The 27,869-nt window shown below is 35.3% G+C and overlaps 3 protein-coding genes across 4 annotated transcripts in view; all 3 read right to left on the bottom strand.

Moving 5' to 3' along the window:
* Window positions 1–3,833: 3,833 nt before the first annotated feature.
* Window positions 3,834–22,377, bottom strand: LOC103508655 (cytochrome P450 4c3-like). The gene is made up of 8 exons (XM_017443889.2): window positions 22,363–22,377; window positions 21,962–22,116; window positions 18,636–19,071; window positions 5,449–5,682; window positions 5,114–5,358; window positions 4,802–4,895; window positions 4,386–4,572; window positions 3,834–4,245 (listed from the first exon to the last, which is right to left on the bottom strand). The coding sequence occupies exons 1-8, from the start codon at window positions 22,375–22,377 to the stop codon at window positions 3,917–3,919; spliced, it is 1,695 nt and encodes a 564-aa protein (XP_017299378.1). The 3' UTR covers window positions 3,834–3,916.
* Window positions 8,140–8,967, bottom strand: LOC113467165 (probable cytochrome P450 4p2). Of its 2 annotated transcripts, XM_026823199.1 has the most exons (2): window positions 8,710–8,967; window positions 8,140–8,271 (listed from the first exon to the last, which is right to left on the bottom strand). In XM_026823199.1, exons 1-2 carry the CDS (start codon window positions 8,958–8,960, stop codon window positions 8,250–8,252), a joined length of 273 nt encoding a protein of 90 aa, XP_026679000.1. In that variant the 5' UTR covers window positions 8,961–8,967; the 3' UTR covers window positions 8,140–8,249. The 2 variants fall into 2 exon arrangements, with proteins under 2 accessions (XP_026679000.1, XP_026678996.1); XM_026823195.1 differs by lacking the exon at window positions 8,140–8,271 and having other exon boundaries at window positions 8,540–8,967.
* Window positions 22,378–22,465: 88 nt separating the features above from the next.
* Window positions 22,466–27,869, bottom strand: part of LOC103508650 (cytochrome P450 4e3-like) — a 29,747-nt gene continuing 24,343 nt past the window's right edge. Inside the window, exons 3-4 of the mRNA XM_026823128.1 lie at window positions 22,896–23,082; window positions 22,466–22,755 (exon numbers count right to left, since the gene is read on the bottom strand). Of these exons, the coding sequence (XP_026678929.1) occupies window positions 22,466–22,755; window positions 22,896–23,082 (477 nt within the window). The remainder of the gene's footprint in view (window positions 22,756–22,895; window positions 23,083–27,869) is intronic.

Raw genomic sequence — 27,869 nt, 5'->3', positions numbered from 1 at the left:
ATATGACAAACTAATCAAATCATCAAACACTCGCATTAAATGCTCAAACGACTCAAAGAATCAAACATCTTGCAAGCTTGCTTACTAAAACCAAGACATCCTCTTCAAATCCATCTTGATTTGGCTTCTTTCTCAACAAAAACAATTTTCTCCTACATTTTTCTCTGATTTGAGCCTAGGAAGCATGCAGTGTCTTCAAGAGGACACAGACATTGATGAGGACATTCAGACATTCATCATGGACATGTGAGACAGTAGAGTAATGGCAGACTGTGCAGAAAATGTGCAATATCCTCAACACAAGTTAATTAGTATGAGTGTCATGATGCCAATAATGACCGAGACGCAATAATTGCACATGCTCGACACAAAACCTAGATGATCGAGCGAAAAAAAGTCCACCGTGTGCTGAGGAACGTGGCCAAATATGGGGTACATGTTTGTGGAAGCTTAATTTCAAATGAGAGAGAGAGAGGTGTGAGATGTAGCAATGGTAGTTTTGACATCTCCACCAAACGCTTTCATCTGAAAGTTCCCCGTCCAGCATCATCATTGACTCCAAAGTCAAGCCGACTCACTCTACCCTTGCCACAAGGAAAATTCAAAGGTTCAAGCTGGAGTGAGAATTTATGTGGAAGATGATTTGTTATTATAGATGACAAGGGGCAAAAAAGGGGTTGATAAATGATGTATGTGGTGGTGGGGATATCAAAAGAGAAGAAGGGAGAAGGGTAATTCGTAATGTCATCAGCCCTTCTTTCTGACGCAGAGAAAAAAGGTCAATTAATACTGTCTTAACTTGTCGGTTTGTATAAATGTCACAGGAGAAGTCCTAATCCATTCTTGTTGTAGGGAAACTTTAATGCAGACAGACAAGAGATACAAATGATGTAACATTTAAAACTCTGCTGATGCTGGATTGTCGCAGTGGACTGGAAGGAATATTCAGTGACACTTATCCTAAAGCTCACACTTTCAAAATGATCTTTACATTTCATAGCGAACTTCTCAGAAAGCGCTGATGTAAAAATATCTACCTATATCATCTGTAATCCTTCCAAACAAACTTATTTACTTACCTATATGTCTAAGTATATCACATTGTATATTGACGAAGAAATAGAAATGATCTTCTCACACTTTCAAAATGATCTTTACATTTCATAGCGAACTTCTCAGAAAGCGCTGATGTAAAAATATCTACCTATATCATCTGTAATCTTTCCAAACAAACTTATTTACTTACCTATATGTCTAAGTATATCACATTGTATATGACGAAGAAATAGAAATGATCTGCCTAGCAATGTCAAGTCTAATTTATTTCAATTTTCCAGCAGATGCATACATTATTATCTTTCCAAAGATAGAAATCCACAGAGGAATTGCAGGTAAACTTTTTCCTTTCAATTCTGTCGAGGAAAGTCATCTAGTCAGTAGTAAGCTACCCCACCATATAAGATTAAGTATCCAAAGATTTGAAAATCATTAATTCAAGTAAAATGTCAAAGTGTCACTAGAAGAAAACCTGCGCGATATATTTTCCCCATTCCAAACGTAACATAATACACTCTTGTGTATGAAAACTTTTAGGGTCCAGCTTACCTAAAACTTATATGTACCTACAAAAGGAAGAGGAACCTAGGTAGGTAGGTCTATATAGGTATACATTTTTCGGTAGGTACCTACTTCTGAAATGAATCTCCTTAATTTAGACTGTCACACACTGATAGTAATTTGATGCAGGAAAAATACCTTTAAAAGTTTGAACTTCGTACGGAATCACAGAACACATAAGAAAAGACTTAAAAGGTAACTGTATTGCAGTCTATTAGCCCCGTAAGACCTATATTAATGTTTTATTCTTTCAAAAAGATAAGTAAAGATATGTACCTAAATCCTAAAATGATCTGTTTCCTCGACACTTGTGCCCCTATGAAAAAAAAAAAAAAAAAAAAAAAAAAAGCCAACCCACCACTTTTCCCCCAAAAAAAAAAAAAAAAAAAAAAAAAAAAAAAAAAAAATGCCAGCATGTGATATTTTTTTGATCAATCACTTTCCTGGACCTTTAGCATCATTTTTCCTGTGCCAACCCTTGTGGGTATATCTTTTTTATAAAATTTGATTTAAGTTTTCCACTGGGAATATAGAAAATGCTTTTGCCTCACAATGTCTGATTGAACTTAATAAAATACATTTGAATTCTGAATCCTTTGCAAGAGAACTTTCCCCTTAGGTTGTGTTACGTTACGGACTTCTTTGTTGTAACAGTATGTTTTAGCAAGACGTTTTATTTACATATTGCCATAAGTAGGTACCTACCTACATTAGATAGGTACCCTTTTCCATGCCTACTTGAAAATTTAAATTTTTGGACACCACGAAGTAGAGGCAGATGAAATCGCCTGAGGGTAGAAAGATGAGCTTCCAGATATTATATGAGGGATGGTTGTGAAAATGTGTCAACTAGTCCCCGCCCTCCCGTCCAGATATTGACCATGATCCAGATATTGACATGTTGCTTAACCTCCAATGTCCTGTTGGGGAAAAGATGTATCAAATGACTTCATAACCATTATTGTGTGTCAAACGTAGCTAAATTGCTGGCTTTAAATCTTCTGTGACTACTGCATCTCCTATTTCTCTGTACAACATCAACAGAGGTTTGTACATTTTAACCTTTTGCGGACAGATTCATGTGTCACATGAAATCATGGTTCCGCCATTATGGTAGGAGAAATATAACTTGAATCTGGCGATACGGTAGGATTCATGTCCAGCATGAAGCTACAGATTTACTCGCTACGGTCGGCTTGATTTTTACAGATAGGAGGCGTTACGGTAGGACGTGCCTAGGAACTTGTGTATCTTTTGCTCCTTTCAAATGCAGACTGAAAAGCCGGTGTTTGTTTATTATGATTCCAAAGCATTCGGAATTATAGTCCGAAGATTTCCGAAGAAGACAAAAAAAACCAGATGTTTCTATCTCAACTAGGAAAAAAAAGAAAATAAATTAAAAGCGAGGGAACAATTTCATGTGTGACATGAAGCCTACCACAAATCGCTTTTCGGAGGTTTCATGTCTCACATGAATCCTACCGTATTTGAAAAAAATGTTTTGTTTACGTCTGACTGTAACAACAACGCTTGAGTTTCATGTGGGACATGAATCCTACCGTAAGAGCGATTCTGGTGAAATTGATTCTGTACGCAAAAGGCTAAGATCTAGTGAAAAAGCGGTGTAAAGTGAGTAAGGCTGGTGTTTTACGGTCGAGTGTACTGGCGGGCGGAAAACACTGCCTTTACATCTCAAGCCAATAAATTATACCGGTATTACCAATATACCAATTTATTATGACGGTTTCACCGACGTATTATACCAATTTTCCACCGGTTTGAACGGTGCTTTAGGTCTGTTGAACCTCCTCATTTATTTGGGAGGGAGGTGGTACCTATGAAACAACATAATATCAGAAGGAACATTTTAATTTGATTACATTGACCACTTCTCTATTTTTTTTTTTTTTTTTTTTTTTTAAGAGGTTTGACAGAGGGAACTGTAACTCTAGGGTCTTATCGTCCCGAAATCGGAGAGAGAAGGAAGACAGGATAGGAGAAAGCCAGCCGTTCCGAGAACGAACATTATCCCATCAGGATAAAATCCGCCCCGGGCGGGAATCGAACCCGCGGCCTAGCGCTTACGAGGCAGACGCACTACCAACTAAGCTAACTAGGCTGGCTAAGAGAAGCACTGATAACAGTGATGTTGAAATAAATAGCTTTAAGAAGGTATTTTACAACAGGCAGGTTATTTTTTTATTTACAAAATATCCTATACATATTAGGGTTAGTAATTAGGTACATTCTTTAAAATTAACATACAACTTCCATTTTAGAAGTAAGTTCATTTAGTTTACTAATATCTGCTTTCGAGACTAACATAAATCCCATTGTAGAAAGTCAAAGTCACTCTCATTTCATACTTCAAATCGTCAATGGTTTTATATCTAGGTGAAGGCAGTATCTTGAAATGCCTAAGAACAGTGGAGATGACAATTTTCATCTGTAACATGGCATACTTGTAGGCTATACATTTTCTATTCCCGGCTGCAAACGGTTGATAGTTGTACTTGGGATATTTTCCAAACTTTTCTGGAAGGAAGCGGTCTGGATTGAACTGGTCGGGGTTTTCGTAGACGTTTGGATCACGATGCATGGCGTAAATGTAGTTCATGATAGTGGCATCTAAACAAATGTAGAACAAAATTGTTATCAGAATCTAATTTATCAATTTAGTCCAAACACCTTTCTCATTTCCTACATTCTATGTAGTACCAACCTTATAGGTATGAATATTTCAGTCGTTTTTGAAAGGGTTTACCTACCTTTTGGAATATCATAGTCGCCTATTTTGATCTCTCTGCGAATTCTCCTTGCAATGATGTATCCTGGTGGATACATTCTCAACACTTCCTTGATACATCTGTCTAGGACAGGCATGTTTTGAAGTTCTTCATAAGTAGGACATCTTTCTTTGTCATCGCCAAAGATACTATGAAGTTCTTCAAAAATCTGGAAGAGGAAAATAGAATTAGCAATCTCAGTTTTGAGGATTTGAACAAATTTTACTATTGATCAATGATAGCTCATGTTCTTTGTCATGAATTTTTAATGCCATCACAATATTATCTATGAACATTTAATTTTGAGAGAATTTGCTTATAAAATATGTGCTTTATCAGACTGTCAGTGTCAGGTGTAGGTATCTTTAGAAATACGAAAAGAAAATTTGGACCTTTACCTCTTGTTGGACTTTCTGATCCATGGACAACAAAAATAAAGCAGCAGAATTGGCACTGGCTGAGGTATCTTGCCCAGATACTATCAGAGTGATTGTTTCTTGCAAAAATAAAGCAGCAGAATTGGCACTGGCTGAGGTATCTTGTCCAGATACTATCAGAGTGATTGTTTCTTGCATAAGTTGCTCCTCAGAGAAGCCATCCTTTTGAAGATCGATCATCGTGATCTTACGATTGGGCACACCGTTGTTGTTGCTATCTTCATGTTGTTTCTGCGTCTTAGCCATGTCAATTATTTCTCTAACAACATTTATGTTTCTTGCATAAGTTGCTCCTCAGAGAAGCCATCTTTTTGAAGATCGATCATCGTGATCTTACGATTGGGCATACCGTTGTTGTTGCTATCTTCATGTAGTTTCTTCGTCTTAGCCATGTCAATTATTTCTCTAACGACATTTCGAGCAAAATTTTCAATGCTTATCTTCAAATCTTTGTATCCAAAGGCTTTGAAAAGTAATTCGTTTTCCAACCAAGGCCTTACAGCAACGTCCCAAAACAGCTGAAAATTGAGGAAAAGAAACCAAGATGTTAAAGTAGCTAGGTTGGTAAGACGTTTTTGTATTAAAAGTAAAAGTAGTACCTAAATGATAAGTTGCTCCTCAGAGAAGCCATCTTTTTGAAGATCGATCATCGTGATCTTACGATTGGGCATACCGTTGTTGTTGCTATCTTCATGTAGTTTCTTCGTCTTAGCCATGTCAATTATTTCTCTAACGACATTTCGAGCAAAATTTTCAATGCTTATCTTCAAATCTTTGTATCCAAAGGCTTTGAAAAGTAATTCGTTTTCCAACCAAGGCCTTACAGCAACGTCCCAAAACAGCTGTAAATTGATGAAAAGAAACCAAGATGTTAAAGTAGCTAGGTTGGTAAGACGTTTTTGTATTAAAAGTAAAAGTAGTACCTAAATGAGTTAATTTTCCTCTTAAAAGATTTGAACGTTAACGTACGCAAATATCTTCCCTCCAATGACAACCGTTACTTACCCAAGGAAAAGAACAGTCCTGTAATTTAAAATTATGGTGCATATAAAATTTTTGTTTATATTTCTTCATACTTCACGGTTGAGGGGAACCCATCATTTTAATATACCTACTCATTCTCGTCGGTAATAAAAACATTCTGTACTTTAATCATAACATCGATTAATCTTGATTAAAAAACGAGAGCCGTGAATCATGCATTCATAAATATTTGTACCCTAACAACTTCCATAAATCTTTATTAATTCTCTCAGAGTAGTATAGGTATTTCATCTAATCTATCCAGAAGATCTTCGGTACTAATTATTTTACTTACTTGTAACACACGAGTTGTACTGGGTGTTTCTACTTTCTTTGTAAACTACATATATGTAGGAGTATAATGTACAAAGTTTTCCTAGTAAGTTTTCTTTTTGAAGGATCAATATTTAGAATCATGTTTGTCCTTGGCATTTCTCAAATGTTGCTAATAATGCTATTGTTTTCTGTGTAACTTGGGCACTGGTCCTGTTCCCCATGTCTAGCAAAACTCTATCCAGACAATAACTTAACAATCGGAAGATGAGCCCCCTGTATATTATTATCGTATTATGTGCTGCATTCTGTACTTTAATCATAACATCGATTAATCTTGATTAAAAAACGAGAGCCGTGAATCATGCATTCATAAATATTTGTACCCTAACGACTTCCATAAATCTTTATTAATTCTCTCAGAGTAGTATATTTCATCTAATCTATCCAGAAGATCTTCGGTACTAATTATTTTAGTTACTTGTAACACACGAGTTGTACTGGGTGTTTCTACTTTCTTTGTAAACCACATATATGTAGGAGTATAATGTATAAAGTTTTCCTAGTAAGTTTTCTTTTTGAAGGAGCAATATTTAGAATCATGTTTGTCCTTGGCATTTCTCAAATGTTGCTAATAATGCTATTGTTTTCTGTGTAACTTGGGCACTGGTCCTATCCCCCATGTCTAGCAAAATTCTATCCAGACAATAACTTAACAACTGGAAGATGAGCCCCCTGTATATTATTATCGTATTATATGCTAGTATTCTAATACATGTTATTATGCACTCATGTATACTAACATATTCATCATAAATATACAGGGAGTGATTTGGTATCACCAAAGCTTTTGATGTGAAATAAATCAAACAGAAATACTATGTTGGTAACACAATAATGTTGAAACTTGTCTATCTTCATCCAAGATGTTAAATGAGAAAAGAAGTGTATACTAACATATTCATCATAAATATACAGGGAGTGATTTGGTATCACCAAAGCTTTTGATGTGAAATAAATCAAACAGAAATACTACCTATGTTGGTAACATAATAATGTTGAAACTTGTCTATCTTCATCCAACATGTTAAATGAGAAAAAATATGAGTAGGTGTGCGGAATCATGAAATGGGATTTTCAATATCTTACCTAGGTTTCTGAAAGTTCTTAATTAATAGCAACTTTCTAAAATAGATAGACGTCTATAAGGTGTCCCACAAAACTGAGCTCCAGGTATTCGAAAAGGTGTCATAGTCATGAGATTTAGCGAAGGCGTCTGGATTATTGATGAAAACCTGCTCAACTTCCGAGCTATTCTTCAGGAATATGTACAACTTGGGTCCAATCCACATTCTGAACAAATTATTGTGTCTGCGATACAAAAACAGAAACGCCAGGAGTGTAGAGGAGAAGAAAATGATCCAGTATTCCAATATCATATTTATGACTTATTTAAACTGTTTGATTTTAGAAATGCTTGGTTAAGTAGTTAAGTATATTTTCTGATACAAAAACAGAAACGCCAGGAGTGTAGAGGAGAAGAAAATGATCCAGTATTCCAATATCATATTTATGACTTATTTAAACTGTTTAATTTTAGAAATGCTTGGTTAAGTAGTTAAGTATATTTTCCATTCATCATTCATAATAAAGGTACACGCAAAAATCACAAGCTTTCTTTACTTGATGCATGAGTTGGATTTTTTTCTTCTCTTTACTCTAAAGAAGTAAAAGAAGTCTGTAAATGCAGTCACACAAGTAGGTACTTTGTTTTATTTATTTATTTTTAATACTTCAACTTTTATACCTAATTTCTTATTAAAAGTTATGGTTCATCTTAGTTGGATCCTTAATTCTCAAGAGGCTGAAAATTATTAAAAGAGAGATTTTTTATTAAAATAATTTTAGGTATTTCATTATTATTTTTATTTAAATTTTAATTTCAGCCTAACAGAACAAATACACAATTTAATAAAAAATATTTATCAACAATAAACACTGATGTGACTTACTTTGTTGCTTTCGTTCAGTAATTGAATAACGTCTGATCAAAAGTAGCTTTAGGATTAGATAACAATTAAAATCAATGTTCTATTTTCCACAGTGATTTACTTCAATTGGTAATACATGAAATACTTGTTTTGCGTTATACAGGGTGTTGAACCAAATGTATTTGCATTTCATCAACCGCAGAGTACACTCTCAGTTGCTCATTGCCCATGGCTACAGGGTTGAAAAGAGTATTATGTTCAAAATACACAAGATTTCTATTTCTATTCAGTAAATTGATTTCAGTCATTTTGAGAGATTTCTGTTTATAGTTTGTGTTAGGTTAGCCTCAACCTACAATCACCTCAACTTCCAAACACCTCCACTTCCACTCTTTACAACAGGCAGGTTATTTTTTTATTTACAAAATATCCTATACATATTAGGGTTAGTAATTAGGTACATTCTTTAAAATTAACATACAACTTCCATTTTAGAAGTAAGTTCATTTAGTTTACTAATATCTGCTTTCGAGATTAACATAAATCCCATTGTAGAAAGTCAAAGTCACTCTCATTTCATACTTCAAATCGTCAATGGTTTTATATCTAGGTGAAGGCAGTATCTTGAAATGCCTAAGAACAGTAGAGATGACAATTTTCATCTGTAACATGGCATACTTGTAGGCTATGCATTTTCTATTCCCGGCTGCAAACGGTTGATAGTTGTACTTGGGATATTTTCCAAACTTTTCTGGAAGGAAGCGGTCTGGATTGAACTGGTCGGGGTTTTCGTAGACGTTTGGATCACGATGCATGGCGTAAATGTAGTTCATGATAGTGGCATCTAAAAAATGTCATCTAGGAAAAGAAATGGAAAATACGACTCTGCGTTTCGTTTTGTCATAAATTTTGTTCTTTTTTCAATGTTGAAGTTATATCAATGTCATCTAGGAAAAGAAATGGAAAATACGACTCTGCGTTTCGTTTTGTCATAAATTTTGTTCTTTTTTCAATGTTGAAGTTATATTATTTCACATTCAAACACCTTGTGCATTCATTAGCCTAGCAGACACTGACTGACAAGTATGAAGTATAAATATCAACCAAACATATTTTTATGTGAAATGCTAAATTTAGCATGACGGAGAATACATTAGAACTGTAATGTTATGACAAGCCGTTAATAATTAGAAGTACAACTAAAAACAAAACATATGTGTACAGAATAGTATGAAGTATGTAAATTGCGTTGCACACCATTTTGTTAACACAAACGTTGCCTTGTCTAACACAACAGACTTTGAAATGATGTAAGAATTATCTTGACACCAAAGTACAACTAAAAACAAAACATATGTGTACAGAATAGTATGAAGTATGTAAATTGCGTTGCACACCATTTTGTTAACACAAACGTTGGCTTGTCTAACACAACAGACTTTGAAATGATGTAAGAATTATCTTGATACCGAATTGCGTTGCACACCATTTTGTTAACACAAACGTTGCCTTGTCTAACACAACAGACTTTGAAATGATGTAAGAATTATCTTGACACCGAAATGGTGTTTTCTTTAGTGGAAAGAATATCTATCATGTATCATGTTTAGTTTGCTGTCTAGTTTGAAATAACCGTTTCGGTGACACAATATGGTGAGTATTAGGTATGATGAAATAACATCCTAGATTGACTATCTTTAGAAAATAGATCCAGTTGCACGTTTGAACCCAAAAGGCATAGATTCCAACACCCTAGTGTCCTCTAAAGATTTCCTATCATATCTGCAATACGGTATTCTCCAATTGCTTCTTGAGCATCATTACCTGCATGTACCTCTAAAGCAGACGAAAGAAAGAAGAGAGGAAAAAGAAAAATATCTAAAGAGATGATTTCTCAGCCGGATGTTTCCCCTCTCACATTTTTCTTTTACTGAGATCGCATTGTACGTGAAAACGAGGGGTAAAACAAATGGCATAAAGTCTCATTATGAATAGAGCCTCATTTATAACTCACGAGAGTTTTACTCCTATAGGTACATTATATTGTGAAAAAAGAAAAGCTTTGCCTGCCTTTTTAGCTGATAAATGATATTATAAATTAAGACAGTTTTTTCTTCTTCTCCATACAGACTACAGAGCCCATCCTTTATTGTTATTTTTCTTTTTATATTACCTACTTCACCAAGTGCGTGTGTATGTTGTTCCTAAATAACAATTGAATCTGTTCGGGAGAGTCTATCTATATTCCCCTGCTGGGTTTTCTGAACAACAACACTACAGCTCTCCTCTTTCTTCTCACCATGTTATTTATAGGTTTCAATAAAGCTTCCACCTTCCAGCGTTTTCAGCTCCTAGTTGATCACATTTTTATGTACCCAGAATCTTCTCTTTAGGTTCCATGCTCTTTTTCTTCAACTCTGTTAAGCATGTTTAGGAAGCTCATTCACGTACATAGGCTTACTTTATACGTACTCTTCATTTTGGACAACCTCGCCCCCCTATTGTATTTTAAATTGGATTGTTCGTAGGTTGACTCTCTTCTTTTCGAGTGATATGACAGTGACGTTGTTGAAGTAATCAATCATAACAAGAGTGAGATGTTAATATTAGATTATCCAAATTGAAATATTCACCAGAAGCCAGTCAATGTCAGAATATACCTTTACATATTCCATGCTTAATTAGTCTGAGTGAGATGTTAATATTAGATTATCCAAATTGAAATATTCACCAGAAGCCAGTCAATGTCAGAATATACCTTTACATATTCCATGCTTAATTAGTCCGCTTGACAGGTAATATCCGTTTTTTGAATGATGAGATCACCCCAGGTGTGTCTTGACCAAGCTAGAGGTCAAGGCCTGAAATGTTTCCCATGGATACCTTAGCCTCTGAGGAAGTTACACCTGAAGACTTATTAAAAATGGAAATTATCCTTGGGTCAATGAGCTGTAATGAATTTGTCTTTTCATTGTATACTTAAACGATTAGGGGGTTTTGTTCTCTCAATGGTTCATGTCTGTAAAGCGAGTATTACAGTGAAAGCTTAAATCTAAATGTTCCCATTTGTCCGAGCTACATCTCCGTATTTCAATACAAATTTGGAAAACTGACTTCATATTTCACCTGAACACCAACAACGTCAATGGTGTTTATAAAGAAGAGTTTTAAATAATAACTATTTCATGAGCGTCAAATATTTCATCTGGAAGTACTTACTCTCAAGCAATAGATTTTATTACTCTATGCTGGCACGTCCTTGAAGGAAAACCCTTAGCCTCTGAGGAAGTTACACCTGAAGACTTATTAAAAATGGAAATTATCCTTGGGTCAATGAGCTGTAATGAATTTGTCTTTTCTTTGTATACTTAAACGATTAGGGGGTTTTGTTCTCTCAATGGTTCATGTCTGTAAAGCGAGTATTTCAGTGAAAGCTTAAATCTAAATGCTCCCATTTGTCCGAGCTACATCTCCATATTTCAATACAAATTTGGAAAATTGACTTCATATTTCACCTGAACACCAACAACGTCAATGGTGTTTATAAAGAAGAGTTTTAAATAATGACTGTTTCATGAGCGTCAAATATTTCGTCTGGAAGTACTTACTCTCAAGCAATAGATTTTATTACTTTATGCTGGCACGTCCTTGAAGGAAAAGATAAAGCTTCCACCTTCCAGCGTTTTCAGCTCCTAGTTGATCACATTTTTATGTACCCAGAATCTTCTCTTTAGGTTCCATGCTCTTTTTCTTCAACTCTGTTAAGCATGTTTAGGAAGCTCATTCACGTACATAGGCTTACTTTATACGTACTCTTCATTTTGGACAACCTCGCCCCCCTTTTGTATTTTAAATTGGATTGTTCGCAGGTTGACTCTCTTCTTTTCTATTTGACAAAGCAAGAGCCATTTCTCATTTCCAACCGAGCAATGTGCTACTGTACAAGAAAACCTCTCCAAATCTCTCCTTGGATCCTAAAAAAATCATTATTTTAAATCAAATCAATATCTAATAAGAAAAAAAGGAAGAAAATTGATTGAAGACAACATCACCGCAGCTGACACGGGTATTATCACCGAACAAAAAGATTTTATTGGGATAATTCAATTTATTATTTTGATCTCGATGGGTGGCTGTTTTAGATTTATGATTAAGTGGATGGAACTCATCTATATTTCTGATTTGTCAGTCATAATGATGTCTTTTATTACACTATTCTCTTTATCTTGTCCAATCAATTATTATTCTCACATCACCGCAGCTGACACGGGTATTATCACCGAACAAAAAGATTTTATTGGGATAATTCAATTTATTATTTTGATCTCGATGGGTGGTTGTTTTAGATTTATGATTAAGTGGATGTAACTCATCTATATTTCTGATTTGTCAGTCATAATGATGTGTTTTATTATACTATTCTCTTTATCTTGTCCAATCATTATTCTTCTTCTGATCATATCATGGTCTTTCCATATACTTAAAAGATAGAGTGGAAGAGTATTTGGTTTGGATAGGGAAAGAGTTTTTCTTTTAATAAAATTTAAAGGAAATCAACTAAAAATGTTGATTTATGTAGGTATAAAAAATAAATTTTATTTTGTTTTTATTTCGGTGATTGATTGTTTTTGGTACTCGACATTTTGATGGACAAGTTGACGTTTTGGCGGCTCTCAGTTGAAATATTCAGGTGTTCTATACAGAGTTACTCCGTTCGAAGTTAATTATGAGGTAAGATATTTTCCAAGCTGGTGTAAAAACATATATCACGCCAAAGTACTGAACAAATTTGTTAACCAGTATAACTATTACATTTTGCTACGTCGTTAGAATTAGTATTGGTAATGTCATCTAGGAAAAGAAATGGAAAATACGACTCTGCGTTTCGTTTTGTCATAAATTTTGTTCTTTTTTCAATGTTGAAGTTATATTATTTCACATTCAAACACCTTGTGCATTCATTAGCCTAGCAGACACTGACTGACAAGTATGAAGTATAAATGTCAACCAAACATATTTTTATGTGAAATGCTAAATTTAGCATGACGGAGAATACATTAGAACTGTAATGTTATGACAAGCCGTTAATAATTAGAAGTACAACTAAAAACAAAACATATGTGTACAGAATAGTATGAAGTATGTAAATTGCGTTGCACACCATTTTGTTAACACAAACGTTGCCTTGTCTAACACAACAGACTTTGAAATGATGTAAGAATTATCTTGACACCGAAATGGTGTTTTCTTTAGTGGAAAGAATATCTATCATGTATCATGTTTAGTTTGCTGTCTAGTTTGAAATAACCGTCTCGGTGACACAATATCGTGAGTATTAGGTATGATGAAATAACATCCTAGAATCCTAGATTGATTATTTTTAGAAAATAGATCCAGTTGCACGTTTGAACCCAAAAGGCATAGATTCCAACACCCTAGTGTCCTCTAAAAAGATTTCCTATCATATCTGCAATACGGTATTCTCCAATTGCTTCTTGAGCATCATTACCTGCATGTACCTCTAAAGCAGACGAAAGAAAGAAGAGAGGAAAAAGAAAAATATCTAAAGAGATGATTTCTCAGCCGGATGTTTCCCCTCTCACATTTTTCTTTTACTGAGATCGCATTGTACGTGAAAACGAGGGGTAAAACAAATGGCATAAAGTCTCATTATGAATAGAGCCTCATTTATAACTCACGAGAGTTTTACTCCTATAGGTACATTATATTGTGAAAAAAGAAAAGCTTTGCCTGCCTTTTTAGCTGATAAATGATATTATAAATTAAGACAGTTTTTTCTTCTTCTCCATACAGAGCCCATCCTTTATTGCCTGCCTTTTTAGCTGATAAATGATATTATAAATTAAGACAGTTTTTTCTTCTTCTCCAATCGAATGGTGAAACTTTTAGAACTGTCCGACTTACAGTTGTGCAAATGTAATAGAAAGTCGTGTGATGTTCACACCAGATTTTTTTTCTTTTTATATTACCTACTTCACCAAGTGCGTGTGTATGTTGTTCCTAAATAACAATTGAATCTGTTCGGGAGAGTCTATCTATATTCCCCTGCTGGGTTTTCTGAACAACAACACTACAGCTCTCCTCTTTCTTCTCACCATGTTATTTATAGGTTTCAATAAAGCTTCCACCTTCCAGCGTTTTCAGCTCCTAGTTGATCACATTTTTATGTACCCAGTATCTTCTCTTTAAACAATAAAGCTTCTACCTTCCAGCGTTTTCAGCTCCTAGTTGATCACATTTTTATGTACCCAGAATCTTCTCTTTAGGTTCCATGCTCCACTCAACATGAGTTCAAGTGCAAATGATATAATGACGTGCTATATGGTGCACAGTTCGCCTGATGACGTGTTATAATATAATGTGGGGAAGATGGCGTCCACTTGATTAACATTATTTCTACATTTCCTACATTTCAGTGGTGTGAAGAATCGTCTCCTTCATTTGAACCGGATTGTTAGCACTGTTACCGAGCTTGCTGCTGAAAGTTCCAATGTATCTCTAATAGTATAGCTAGAGGACAACAAATTCAAAGTCATCACTCAGTAAAGCTGTTCTTTGAATGACGAATAAAAGTCTTAATAAAACGTCATTGTGAAAAAAGAAAAGCTTTGCCTGCCTTTTTAGCTGATAAATGATATTATAAATTAAGACAGTTTTTTCTTCTTCTCCATACAGACATAAAACGTCGTGAGTTCATCGGATCACATTTATATTTTTCAGAAGTTGCAAAACTTTAGGACTATCATCTTTGTTGTTGAAGGATAGTGGTAACACAAAACTATAACATCTCCATAATTGATTAAATGTATGCAATATGCCAGACAACAATACTTTCATAATTTACACACAAAAGAAGCCATTTTTTCTTCGAATTGTGGGTTTCATAAAACGTCATGAGTTCATCGGATCACATTTATATTTTTCAGAAGTTGCAAAACTTTAGGACTATCATCTTTGTTGTTGAAGGATAGGTAACACAAAACTATAACATCTCCATATTTGATTAAATGTATGCAATATGCCAGACAACAATACCATCTGTTAGCAGTCTGCTCTGCGGTATGTGTGGTATTGTGGTTACTTCGCCGACACCTGCTAATTCTCTCAACACGGTAATATTCCATGCAAGCTAATATTAACACTTTATTCTCACTGAGCTTCGGTTGTCTTGAGCCTACTGCAAAAGTATTGCTCACCTCAGACTTCTCAGAGCTTCACGCTCACAGTTACATGGAAGATGTGAAAGTTGCATCCCCCAACGTAAGGGGATATGCCAAAGCACTAAATAATGACATCGGCAGAACTTGTTTGACGCCAATGAAGTTCACAGCAGCAAGACAGGTAAGATTAATGTTTTGTATATACGTACTTTGCTGGTATGTGATAAAAGTTTAGATGACAGCATTTTTTTCAGTGCAAATTTGGTCCTGTTACCAGACTTTATTCGTGCGTATATTTCTTCTTCTGTTCTGCTCTTGCTGTCTATATTGGCTCCCAAGTATTTGAAGTTGTGCACTTTTTCATATTTTTTTTCCATCGATCTCCAGCATTTCAGGTTGAAGATTGGCGCCGCGTGTAAAATGCATGTATTTTGTCTTTTCCACATTGATGACTAATCCTACTGGGGTTGTTTCTTCAGTTAAGGATCTTACTAGTGATTTGAGTCCCTCTTTTGAGTCCGATATCAAAATTATATCGTCCGCATAGGCCAGGATGTTCACCTTTCTTCCGATCTCTATTCCCGTGTTCATTGTTGTTACTCTTCTTATTGCTCTTTCTAGTATGATGTTGAATAGGATCGGTGAGAGGCAGTCTCCTTGTTTCAATCCTGTTCTCACTTCAAACGTGTCTGAGAGCTGGCCGTTTACTCTTACTTTGCACTGGGCTGTTGTCATGCATGCTTTGATAAGGTTAATCAGCTTTTTGGGTATATTCTGGCGGTTCATTTCTTTCCAAACTTCATCTTTTACTATGCTGTCGTAAGCTTTTCGAAAGTCGACGAATAGGCAGTGTAATTCTTTGTTAAATTCATAGCATTTGGATAGAACTTGCTTTAGTGTGTGGATTTGGTCAACCGTCGATCTGTTTTTCCTAAAACCAGCTTGCTCTGGTCCCATAAGACTTTCTGTGAATGGTGTAAGCAGCTGTAAGAGCAACATGCTCAAGATTTTGTACGTAACACAGAGCAAGGCAATTCCCCTATAGTTTCCGCATTGCATAGGATCTCCTTTTTTAAACACAGGACATACGGTTGCTTCAGTCCATTCTTTTGGTATCTTTTCTTGTGACCATATCTTACAAATCAAATCATGGATCTTCTTGATTAGTTCTTCACCACCTGATTTCAGTATTTCTGCGGGTATTCTGTCAGGGCCGGCTGCCTTTCCAGCTTTTAGTTTTTTAATTACTAGCCTTACATCTTGTAGGGTTGGCATTTCAATGTCCTCCTCGTTCGTAAAACATTCTTGATTAGTTCTTCACCACCTGATTTCAGTATTTCTGCGGGTATTCTGTCAGGGCCGGCTGCCTTTCCAGCTTTTAGTTTTTTAACTACTAGCCTTACATCTTGTAGGGTTGGCATTTCAATGTCCTCCTCGTTCGTAAACCTTAAAGGTTCCTCATTATTGCTATGTGGTCTTACTTCACTGTTTAGCAGTTCTTCGAAATAGCTCTTCCATTCTTCTAGTGCTCTAATCTCATCTGATATTAGATTGCCTTCTTTATCTTTGATTAAATCTATTCGAGGAGAGTATCCTTTCTTAAAATACCGTGTCGTTCTGTAAAATTCTTTAGCATTGCTCTTTGATCTATCCTGTTCAGCCTGTTTTATTTTGTTCATTAGGAATTGTCGCTTTTTTCTCCGGATTGTGCTCTTTGTTTCCTTGCATATCACTTTGTATGTCTCAATTCTTTCTTGATTAGTTTGGTCTTCTAGCCACTTTGATCTTAGTTCTTTCCTTTTTTTCACCATGTCCCGACATTCCTTATCAAACCAGTGTTTGGATTTTCTGATAGGTTCGGCAGGTTTCAGCACGTCTTTCATAGTGTCGATTACTACCTTTTTTATAGTTGACCACTCCTTATCTATGTCTCCTTCAGCACCTTCCTCTGACACTTGCAGAACCTCGAATCTGTTCCTTATTTCCTACCAGAAATGGAAATATTTGAGACCCCAGGGCCAACCACTGATCTAGAGATTAGCCTCAAGTCAACAATATTGACGAAGCATTAGTTGCAACCAGGGCCAACCACTGATCTAGAGATTAGCCTCAAGTCAACAATATTGACGAAGCATTAGTTTTATTACTTTAGCTTATCCAGGGCCAACCACTGATCTAGAGATTAGCCTCAAGTCAACAATATTGACGAAGCATTAGTTTTATTACTTTAGCTTATAATTTATGTAAATTATTGACAAAATAGCAAACGACGCCCCTGGATATAGGATATAGCTATAAGGAAAAAGGAGACATTAGTTGGCACATAAGTGTTCAAGACTTCCAAGTGGTAAACACCGGTGAAGTATTTTATATTCATGAGTCGAGTAATTAAGTTATAATAAGCTAATGAGAGCATTGTGTGTTGAGGTGAAGTTCACATGAAATAATTACCACAATGCCGGGAATTGCTAAAACTCCAAGTACATTAAGTAATACTTCAAACTCGAGTTAAACACACCAATACACATGCCAGGAATATGCAAGTATTAGGAGTGCAGTAGTTGCATGAGGTGTGCGGCCGTGTATAATTTATTCACTCAACATGAGTTCAAGTGCAAATGATATAATGACGTGCTACCTATATGGTACACAGTTCGCCTGATGACAGCATTTTGTCTAATATCTTCACTGAGCATCGTCTTATTCATGGTTTTCTTCTTTCATCAATGACATTATATTTTTGCTGACAGTATTTCTAGCTTTTGTTGTTAAATAAAATGGTAAGTATAGAGGTAAAGTATTTATGAGTATTATTCAACTTACATTATGAATAGCAGAAAACCCATGTGAAAGCAAACCTATATATGATAAAAGTTCTCGGACATTCCAATGTCACAGAACTAGATCTCTTTCCGAAATTTCACTCAACATGAGTTCAAGTGCAAATGATATAATGACGTGCTATATGGTGCACAGTTCGCCTGATGACGTGTTATAATATAATGTTTTGATGTGAAATAAATCAAACAGAAATACTATGTTGGTAACACAATAATGTTGAAACTTGTCTATCTTCATCCAAGATGTTAAATGAAAAAAAATATGAGTAGGTGTGCGGAATCATGAAATGGGATTTTCAATATCTTACCTAGGTTAAGTAATCAATCATAACAAGAGTGAGATGTTAATATTAGATTATCCAAATTGAAATATTCACCAGAAGCCAGTCAATGTCAGAATATACTTTTACATATTCCATGCTTAATTAGTCCACCTAGGTTTGTAATAGCATCATGTAAACTTAATACGAGTGTATGTTTTACTTACAGAAAAGAACTTTTCCACTGCTTTGAGTGTTCTGTTTGATAGGTTGCTTTCAATGTGAACTCCCATGGTATTCTTCGCAATGGTGTTGAAAGTGAGAACTGCCAGCATACTATGAATGGCAATATCCGATGGTTTATTTACAATGATTTGTTTGAGTTTATCCACTAAACTGATGGTTTCTTCATGGAATGTATGTACATAATGTTTGAGCACAGAATAGTGGAATAGTTTATTTACAATCTTGCGGTTTCTATGCCATATTTCCTCATCATCTTGACAGAAGATACCTTGTCCTGCTAATGAGTTGAGGAAGTCATAGTCATGAGATTTAGCGAAGGCGTCTGGATTATTGATGAAAACCTGCTCAACTTCCGAGCTATTCTTCAGGAATATGTACAACTTGGGTCCAATCCACATTCTGAACAAATTATTGTGTCTGCAAAAGAATAAAGATAAAACATGTTACCATATTTGCATTACCATTAAACCGCCAATAAAGCTACACACTAGAGGCAGGTTACAAACAAGATTTCATTGTGTATACATGCAAGTTCCAAGTCCTACATTTTAGATATATGGAGGTATAATCAAGCTTCTATTTAGATGTCATGGTGCAACCTAATGGAAAATATCTCTATTATAATTATGTGCAACGACCAGCGCCAACGACTTCAATTCATTGGATACCAGTTTATAGTTTATACCTAACCATCTTGCTTCTATTTAGATGTCATGGTGCAACCTAATGGAAAATATCTCTATTATAATTATGTGCAACGACCAGCGCCAACGACTTCAATTCACTGGATACCAGTTTATAGTTTATACCTAACCATCCACAGGTATTGAAATAAATAACGAGCTTGTAAATTATCTTCCCATAAGTCAAAAGCTACCTACGAAGTGTAGTAATAACTACTAATTAGAAGTCAATTCTTGTCAGAGTACTAAATCAATATTCTATGAAAGTTCAATTCTTACAGTGTACAAAGAAAGTTTTATTGCGAATTGTTCCTTGGTTATAGATGCTAGAATTCGTGAGAGTGTCATATGTAGGTAGGTGTCTATTCTTTAGGTAGATATCTGCTTACCTACTGATGGACTTCTGAAGTTGTAAAAGGAGGTACCTACCGATATTTGTTCCTATTTTATGAAGACGTTGCTTCCAAATTTGAATTAATGAATTATTGACGAAATAGAAGTAAGGCCTTAGTATCTAAAGAAATAGATTTGTCATTCTAGGTATTCCATGTTATTTCTTTCATTGGCAGTGTTGTTTTCTCCTCATAAATCGAATGGTGAGTAGGTTGACTTGCTAATGTTTCGAGATGTATTAAATTCCCTGCACAGATTATGTCTACATGTAAGTATGTAGATGCCCAAGTACATTATCTGTAACTCGCTCTAGCATTTCATGCAAGTTAAGGGCAGAATGTAGATAATTTGACTTATGTTATTCACTAATCTGACGTAAATCGATTGATTGTACAAAGAATTTTAATAGGACAGGAGAGATAGGAGGTGCTTTGTGTCCTATCAACTTTAATTCGCAACTTTTCTTGACATTAGTTAAGTCAAATAAATAGTGGAACTATTTGACTTATGTTATTCACTAATCTGACGTAAATCGATTGATTGTACAAAGAATTTTAATAGGACAGGAGAGATAGGAGGTGCTTTGTGTCTTATCAACTTTAATTCGCAACTTTTCTTGACATTAGTTAAGTCAAATAAATAGTGGAACTATTTTATTTTTTATTTTTATTTTTTTTACGAGTAGGAGAGGTACGTACTCGCTATTTTTAAATCCACCAAGATTATGTATCTAATTTGTTCATGTCTGCCTGTTAGTACTTACTCGTATAACCCTTGACCGAATCTCAGTATTAGCATTTTGTCTAATATCTTCACTGAGCATCGTCTTATTCATGGTTTTCTTCTTTCATCAATGACATTATATTTTTGCTGACAGTATTTGTTATCGAGCATGTTGCTGTCAAAAGCGTCAAATAACAATATGCTCCAAAGAAGGCTTGTATGAACTATATTTATTAATGAAGCATTTTGTCTAATATCTTCACTGAGCATCGTCTTATTCATGGTTTTCTTCTTTCATCAATGACATTATATTTTTTGCTGACAGTATTTGTAATCGAGCATGTTGCTGTCAAAAGCGTCAAATAACAATATGCTCCAAAGAAGGCTTGTATGAGCTATTACGAGTATGTGTGTAGTTTGGACTGTTGATGATTTGCAGAGGAAATTGTATTCATGGTCACCTTCTAGCTTTTGTTGGTAAATAAAATGTGAGTAGAGGTAAAGTATTTATGAGTATTATTCAACTTACATTATGAATAGCAGAAAACCCATGTGAAAGCAAGCCTATATGATAAAAGTTCTCGGACATTCCAATGTCACAGAACTAGATCTCTTTCCGAAATTAACATTATGAATAGCAGAAAACCCATGTGAAAGCAAGCCTATATGATAAAAGTTCTCGGACATTCCAATGTCACAGAACTAGATCTCTTCCCGAAATTACTTTTTCAAAGACTTTAACCAAATATCCAAATTCAATATCTACAAAGTATCTACTGAATACAAGTGTGAGCCGCCCGACATCTACATGTCACACCACAACGTGTATATCATTGAAAGAGAACTAATTACCTGATAAATAATGCATGCATGCTAATGAGAAATGAGGATCTCTCAAGACTGCGGGAGATCTTTAAGCTAACATCTGCAGATATAGTAGGAGCATATTAGATAGTGCTAGACTATGTTGCTTTGAAATGAAACGCGGATACTAAAATACCTACACAGTAATACCTACATATTTGGAACATAGCAATGACTTTTGACCTACAGAAGGCCATCATAGGCTTTTCAGCCTCTCTATTTCGAGGGGATTTGAACCATCTCCTCAATGGTTCTTACTAAGCGCACGGTGATTACTAGCACTCTAATTCTTTGTGTAGGGAGTTTTGATTGTTTGAAAATGGTTGTGTTCGTGGTGTCAAATAAACATAAAGTACGGTACGTACTCGCTATTTTTAAATCCACCAAGATTATGTATCTAATTTGTTCATGTCTGCCTGTTAGTACTTACTCGTATAACCCTTGGCCGAATCTAAAAGGTCCTAATCGTATAGAAGTCGTCCTGGCTGCCATTAACATTAGACTCAAATGAGATCAAGCCTTAAGGCTCTCAGGGAGTCCAACTATTTTATGTATTATCTATTTATATTATGGGTAGGTATTTCTATAAAATATTGTCTGACAAGATACATCAGTGAGATATCTAAGACATGTGGATCACTTACTCTTTGAACGTTTTAAAAAGAAATTTCTGAAGATCTCTCGGCACAAATGATCCACCATCAAACACATTTCCCAAAATTGGTGTTGTTGGAGGTCCTGGGATTTTAGCTGCCAATTCGTAGAGGCGTCTCCTTTTCCAATGATACAAAAAAAATACCTACACAGTAATACCTACATATTTGGAACATAGCAATGACTTTTGACCTACAGAAGGCCATCATAGGCTTTTCAGCCTCTCTGTTTCGAGGGGATTTGAACCATCTCCTCAATGGTCCTTAATAAGCACACGGTGATTACTAGCACTCTAATTCTTTGTGTAGGCAGTTTTGATTGTTTGAAAATGGTTGTTTCGTGGTGTCAAATAAACATAAAGTATCTACATGTTCTGTAGAGACAGACACACCTGGTGTAAAAACATATATCACGCCAAAGTACTGAACAAATTTGTTAACCAGTATAACTATTACATTTTGCTACGTCGTTAGAATTAGTATTGGTAATGTCATCTAAGTCAAAGTCACTCTCATTTCATACTTCAAATCGTCAATGGTTTTATATCTAGGTGAAGGCAGTATCTTGAAATGCCTAAGAACAGTGGAGATGACAATTTTCATCTGTAACATGGCATACTTGTAGGCTATACATTTTCTATTCCCGGCTGCAAACGGTTGATAGTTGTACTTCGGATATTTTCCAAACTTTTCTGGAAGGAAGCGGTCTGGATTGAACTGGTCGGGGTTTTCGTAGACGTTTGGATCACGATGCATGGCGTAAATGTAGTTCATGATAGTGGCATCTAAAAAAATGTAGAACAAAATTGTTATCAGAATCTAATTTATCAATTTAGTCCAAACACCTTTCTCATTTCCTACATTCTATGTAGTACCAACCTTATAGGTATGAATATTTCAGTCGTTTTTGAAAGGGTTTACCTACCTTTTGGAATATCATAGTCGCCTATTTTGATCTCTCTGCGAATTCTCCTTGCAATGATGTATCCTGGTGGATACATTCTCAACACTTCCTTGATACATCTGTCTAGGACGGGCATGTTTTGAAGTTCTTCAAAAGTAGGACATCTCTCTTTGTCATCGCCAAAGATACTATGAAGTTCTTCAAAAATCTGGAAGGGGAAAATAGAATTAGCAATCTCAGTTTTGAGGATTTGAACAAATTTTACTATTGATCAATGATAGCTCATGCTCTTTGTCATGAATTTTTAATGCCATCACAATATTATCTATGAACATTTAATTTTGAGATAATTTGCTTATAAAATATATGCTTTATCAGACTGTCAGGTACTTCCACTCACATCCACCTCCAACTCCACTCACCTCCAACTCCAATCACCTCCACCTCCACTCACCTCTACCTCCAGTCACCTCCACACACCTCCATTCCCACTCACCTAGGTTACCTTAAGTTACCGTTAGGTTAGGTTAGGTTAAGTTAGGTTAGGTTAGGTTAGGTTAGAAATTATCTTTGAGTGTTAACTTCCACTCACATCCACCTCCAACTCCACTCACCTCCAACTCCAATCACCTCCACCTCCACTCACCTCTACCTCCAGTCACCTCCACCTTCAGTCACCTCCACACACCTCCATTCCCACTCACCTAGGTTACCTTAAGTTACCTTAAGTTAGGTTAGGTTAGGTTAAGTTAGGTTAGGTTAGGTTAGGTTAGGTTAGGTTAGGTTAGGTTAGGTTAGAAATTATCTTTGAGTGTTGGAAATTATCTTTGAAATGTCTATTTTCATAATTATGGTCCCATCCAGTATGTACGCTCTACGCAGCAAGTTGTTGACCTGTGCTTACAAAATTATCGCAACCATAAGTTAGGTTAGGTTAGGTTATGTTAGGTTAGGTTAGGTTAGGTTAGGTTGGGTTAGGTTAGGTTAGGTTAGGTTAGTTTAGGTTAGAAATTATCTTTGAGTGCAAGCTCAAATCTTAGCTTTGAGTAAACAATTTTACTTTGAGTCAAATTTTCGATGGTGAGTTTTTAGTGCCAAAATTACTTTTCCAGTATTATCTCGACCGTGCTTTCCACTCAGTATGATTACATTACCTACATGAGAAATCAAATTCGGGGAGATGCATCAGAATCATCAGATTATCTTCTAATGAACCATAATTATTAGATAAATGTCTATTTTCACGCAACCATAATATCTAGTTGGTATGCAAACCATTTTGTTAACTTGCCTAACAGGGTAAAAGTTCAAGAAAGTACATATTTAGATGCAATTATATTATTCATAATAGGTATACTTGTTTAGTAATGGTGTTTTAATTTTCAATATATTCTGGAGAAAACTGGATAGTCTGGATACTTTTCGACGTTTGTAATATTCCTAGGACTTATTTACTAAAATTTTAAAATGCAATTTGAAAATGCCCCTGAAATTATTTAGATGCAATTATATTATTCATAATAGGTATACTTGTTTAGTAATGGTGTTTTAATTTTCAATATATTCTGGAGAAAACTGGATACTCTGGATACTTTTCGACGTTTGTAATATTCCTAGGACTTATTTACTAAAATTTAAAATGCAATTTGAAAATGCCCCTGAAATGTACTGTAGAGATAGGCTTTTTCGCTAAAAAATACCTTTGAAATTTCTTTTGGTAACAACCTGAATTATTAGATCCAAATAGGGCAATTAGATAAATGGTAAAACTACTCTGTAAAATATATTATAAGTAACTCTATAAAATGAACTAAACTAGTAGATCTGTATCTATTCGGATTCAATAGCCACATTCTGAATATGAAACCTAAAGGATTTCAATATGGAATGGTCTATTTTTTATGACTTTACGTAGCTTCTAGCACAATTAAGCAACGCGCAACTTGAAGTGATAGTGTACGTGAATATTTGTAATTTTCCTCCTTTTGATTCTTGTGATTATTCATAATTTATCAGTAAAAGATGATCTTATCTTATTTGCACGGTAATTTCAGGTGAATCATTAAGAAACCTGAAAACTCATGCAGGCGTAAATCAACGGGTTTTGTTCAGGCAGGGATAGATTTCGCGTACCTACTTATTCCTGAATCCTTGTAAAAATCAGCAAGTGAAGTAGGTAGATAACGAAATCCTCAATCAGAAATTTCCATTCTCATCAAAAGGATTATGTAAGGAAGTGTTGAGATTGTTACAGCACGCTTATGATCCAGTTTTCCCTGACATGATAACACAAATTTTACCAAATTTTCACCATGACATTAATTTTGTCATCATTTTGGAAACTCATTTCTTAATTTGATATAATTGAGACAAACCTTGTCGGATCAGGAAATGAACTGATTCATGAGATCCATTGAATTCTGGTTATAATTACAATTTTATTGCCACTTCACTTTTATGTTTTTGTTTATGCTCAATTTCGACTGCTTTGAGTTTATTTTCAACTCATCATATAATTGAGACAAACCTTGTCGGATCAGGAAATGAACTGATTCATGAGATCCATTGAATTCTGGTTATAATTACAATTTTATTGCCAATTCACTTTTATGTTTTTGTTTATGCTCAATTTCGACTGCTTTGAGTTTATTTTCAACTCATCATGATGCAAGCCTACTAGATGCTTTTAATGTGAGAACCCGTTTTATGATACCTGCTAACCTGCCTTGATGATATTTCATTAGACTTCTCGAAATTGCATGGATTGAACTTGTTTGTCCTTGGGTAATCATATAAATGGGTGGATACCTACCTGCCTAGAGGGTTAATATTTCCAGAAGGTGCTATTAAAGGCTAAAATAAATCATAACAAACATGACATCTTGATGAGATCAAGTATCCCATTCCTCAGTCAACTCATCATGATGCAAGCCTACTAGATGCTTTTAATGTGAGAACCCTTTTTATGATACCTGCTAACCTACCTTGATGATATTTCATTAGACTTCTCGAAATTGCATGGATTGAACTTGTTTGTCCTTGGGTAATCATATAAATGGGTGGATACCTACCTGCCTAGAGGGTTAATATTTCCAGAAGGTGCTATTAAAGGCTAAAATAAATCATAACAAACATGACATCTTGATTCAAGAGCTTCCTTTTTCTTCTTGATAATATGCTGAAAGCCGTACTTGACATTTGATGACCTGAAAGTCTTCAAAACACCCGACCCAAACCATGTGCTTCAACATTCTCAATTCTCCTGGGATGAATATGTTCTCCTTTGTTTATAGCATCCTGTGTCTTGTATGAATAGAAGCACAGAAGCACTGGAAACTGGAAGCACAATTGGGAATACTTGCATTATTACTTTGAGCATAGTATTGTATAGGTAGGTATCACTAGAAAAATGTGCTCTATACCTACATCACCCATCTTTACAAAAAGAACACAAGTCCTGCAAATTTTAATTATTCAGAACTTCTTATAAATACCTATGTATGCACACCTGAAAGTTCTTAATTAATAGCAACTTTCTAAAATAGATAGACGTCTATAAGGTGTCCCACAAAACTGAGCTCCAGGTATTCGAAAAGAGATAGAGCCTGATGCATATTTTTCAAAACTCTGGATGTGAGAGATAATCGAGTTGAATCTTGTTTTGCCGAGGGTGTACTCACTCTAGACTATAGAGCCTGATGCATATTTTTCAAAACTCTGGATGTGAGAGATAATCGAGTTGAATCTTGTTTTGCCGAGGGTGTACTCATAGTGGTAGGAAGCTCACAATTTCATATCCCGTGAATCCAGACCATACCACGCCGTGCCGGTGGGGAAGACATAACATTATGCACAGTTCACAATTTCATATCCCGTGAATCCAGACCATACCACGCCGTGCCGGTGGGGAAGACATAACATTATGCACAGCTCTGAGCTGGTGCGATGCTATATTATTTTTTATGTTCGCATAATACACTGGATAATGGTGGGGTAGCCTAAGTCACAACAACGCTACCATAAAAATAAAATGCTTTTTACTGTTTGTAGCTACAAATAAACTCGCATGTAAATTATGTTTATAGCGGCAGATATATTCTAATGAGGCTGTAAATAAGGAGTGTGAATACTATCGACCTTGCAGGGGTGTCGGATGCTCATGTTGACACCAAATCTCGTTGTGCGATCGAACTCGATCTGGCTAGTAACAAAGTTGACATTATTTATGTTACTAATTAGATATACATAAAACAAAACGGAGATTCACTGGGAAGATACGAGGAGCGAACATTATAATATATGGATGTTGAAACTCATGTCACCACACTATAAATGTTTGTAATTAAATGCTACTTCTTATATGTGCAACCAAATGCAGTCAAGCACATTGCTGAAGGTATTGCACTATGCTTCTTTCTATTCTATTAAAAAATACCCAGAGGAGAAATCCATCTACTTCTCATATTGATGGACAAGACATACCTAATTGACTACTCTATGGGATACAAACAGAAAGCGGTTAACTAATTACCAGAAATATCAACAAGTAGTTGCCATTTTCCCCGAAGGATGTCCATTATGTCTTGAATTTAAATAGTCGAGTCAAGTGCTGTAAAGTGCCATGATCTCGTCCCATATAAAATATTCACAGTTTCGCTAAGAAGTGTTTTCATCAATATGAACGTTTTGGACAAGTCCGTCAGTAAATCAGTTTTTATCAATTCGTTAGCACCAACTTTTTACGAGTATAAGGCAAAAATCAAGGTGGTTTGTGGAAGAATGGTTTCGCTTTGGTTCATCTGTTAGCAGTCTGCTCTGCGGTATGTGTGGTATTGTGGTTACTTCGCCGACACCTGCTAATTCTCTCAACACGGTAATATTCCACATGCAAGCTAATATTAACACTTTATTCTCACTGAGCTTTGGTTGTCTTAAGCCTACTGCAAAAGTATTGCTCACCTCAGACTTCTCAGAGCTTCACGCTCACAGTTACAT

The sequence above is a fragment of the Diaphorina citri genome, unplaced genomic scaffold (genome assembly GCF_000475195.1).
Source record: "Diaphorina citri unplaced genomic scaffold, Diaci psyllid genome assembly version 1.1 scaffold20, whole genome shotgun sequence".
Lineage (NCBI taxonomy): Eukaryota > Metazoa > Arthropoda > Insecta > Hemiptera > Psyllidae > Diaphorina > Diaphorina citri.
This window is presented reverse-complemented; position numbering and strand designations above follow the sequence as displayed.

What these genes read in the sequence shown, in the direction of transcription:
- LOC103508655 (XM_017443889.2), bottom strand. An exon ending in CTTTTTAAAACGTTCAAAGA is followed by an intron (nt 19,072 to 21,961) that starts GTAAGTGATCCA and finishes ATTCTTTTGCAG; the next exon opens with ACACAATAATTTGTTCAGAA. An exon ending in GCTTCTCTGAGGAGCAACTT is followed by an intron (nt 5,359 to 5,448) that starts ATCATTTAGGTA and finishes CTCAATTTTCAG; the next exon opens with CTGTTTTGGGACGTTGCTGT.
- LOC113467165 (XM_026823195.1), bottom strand. Translation starts at nt 8,960, where the DNA reads ATGAACTACATTTACGCCATGCATCGTGATCCAAACGTCTACGAAAAC.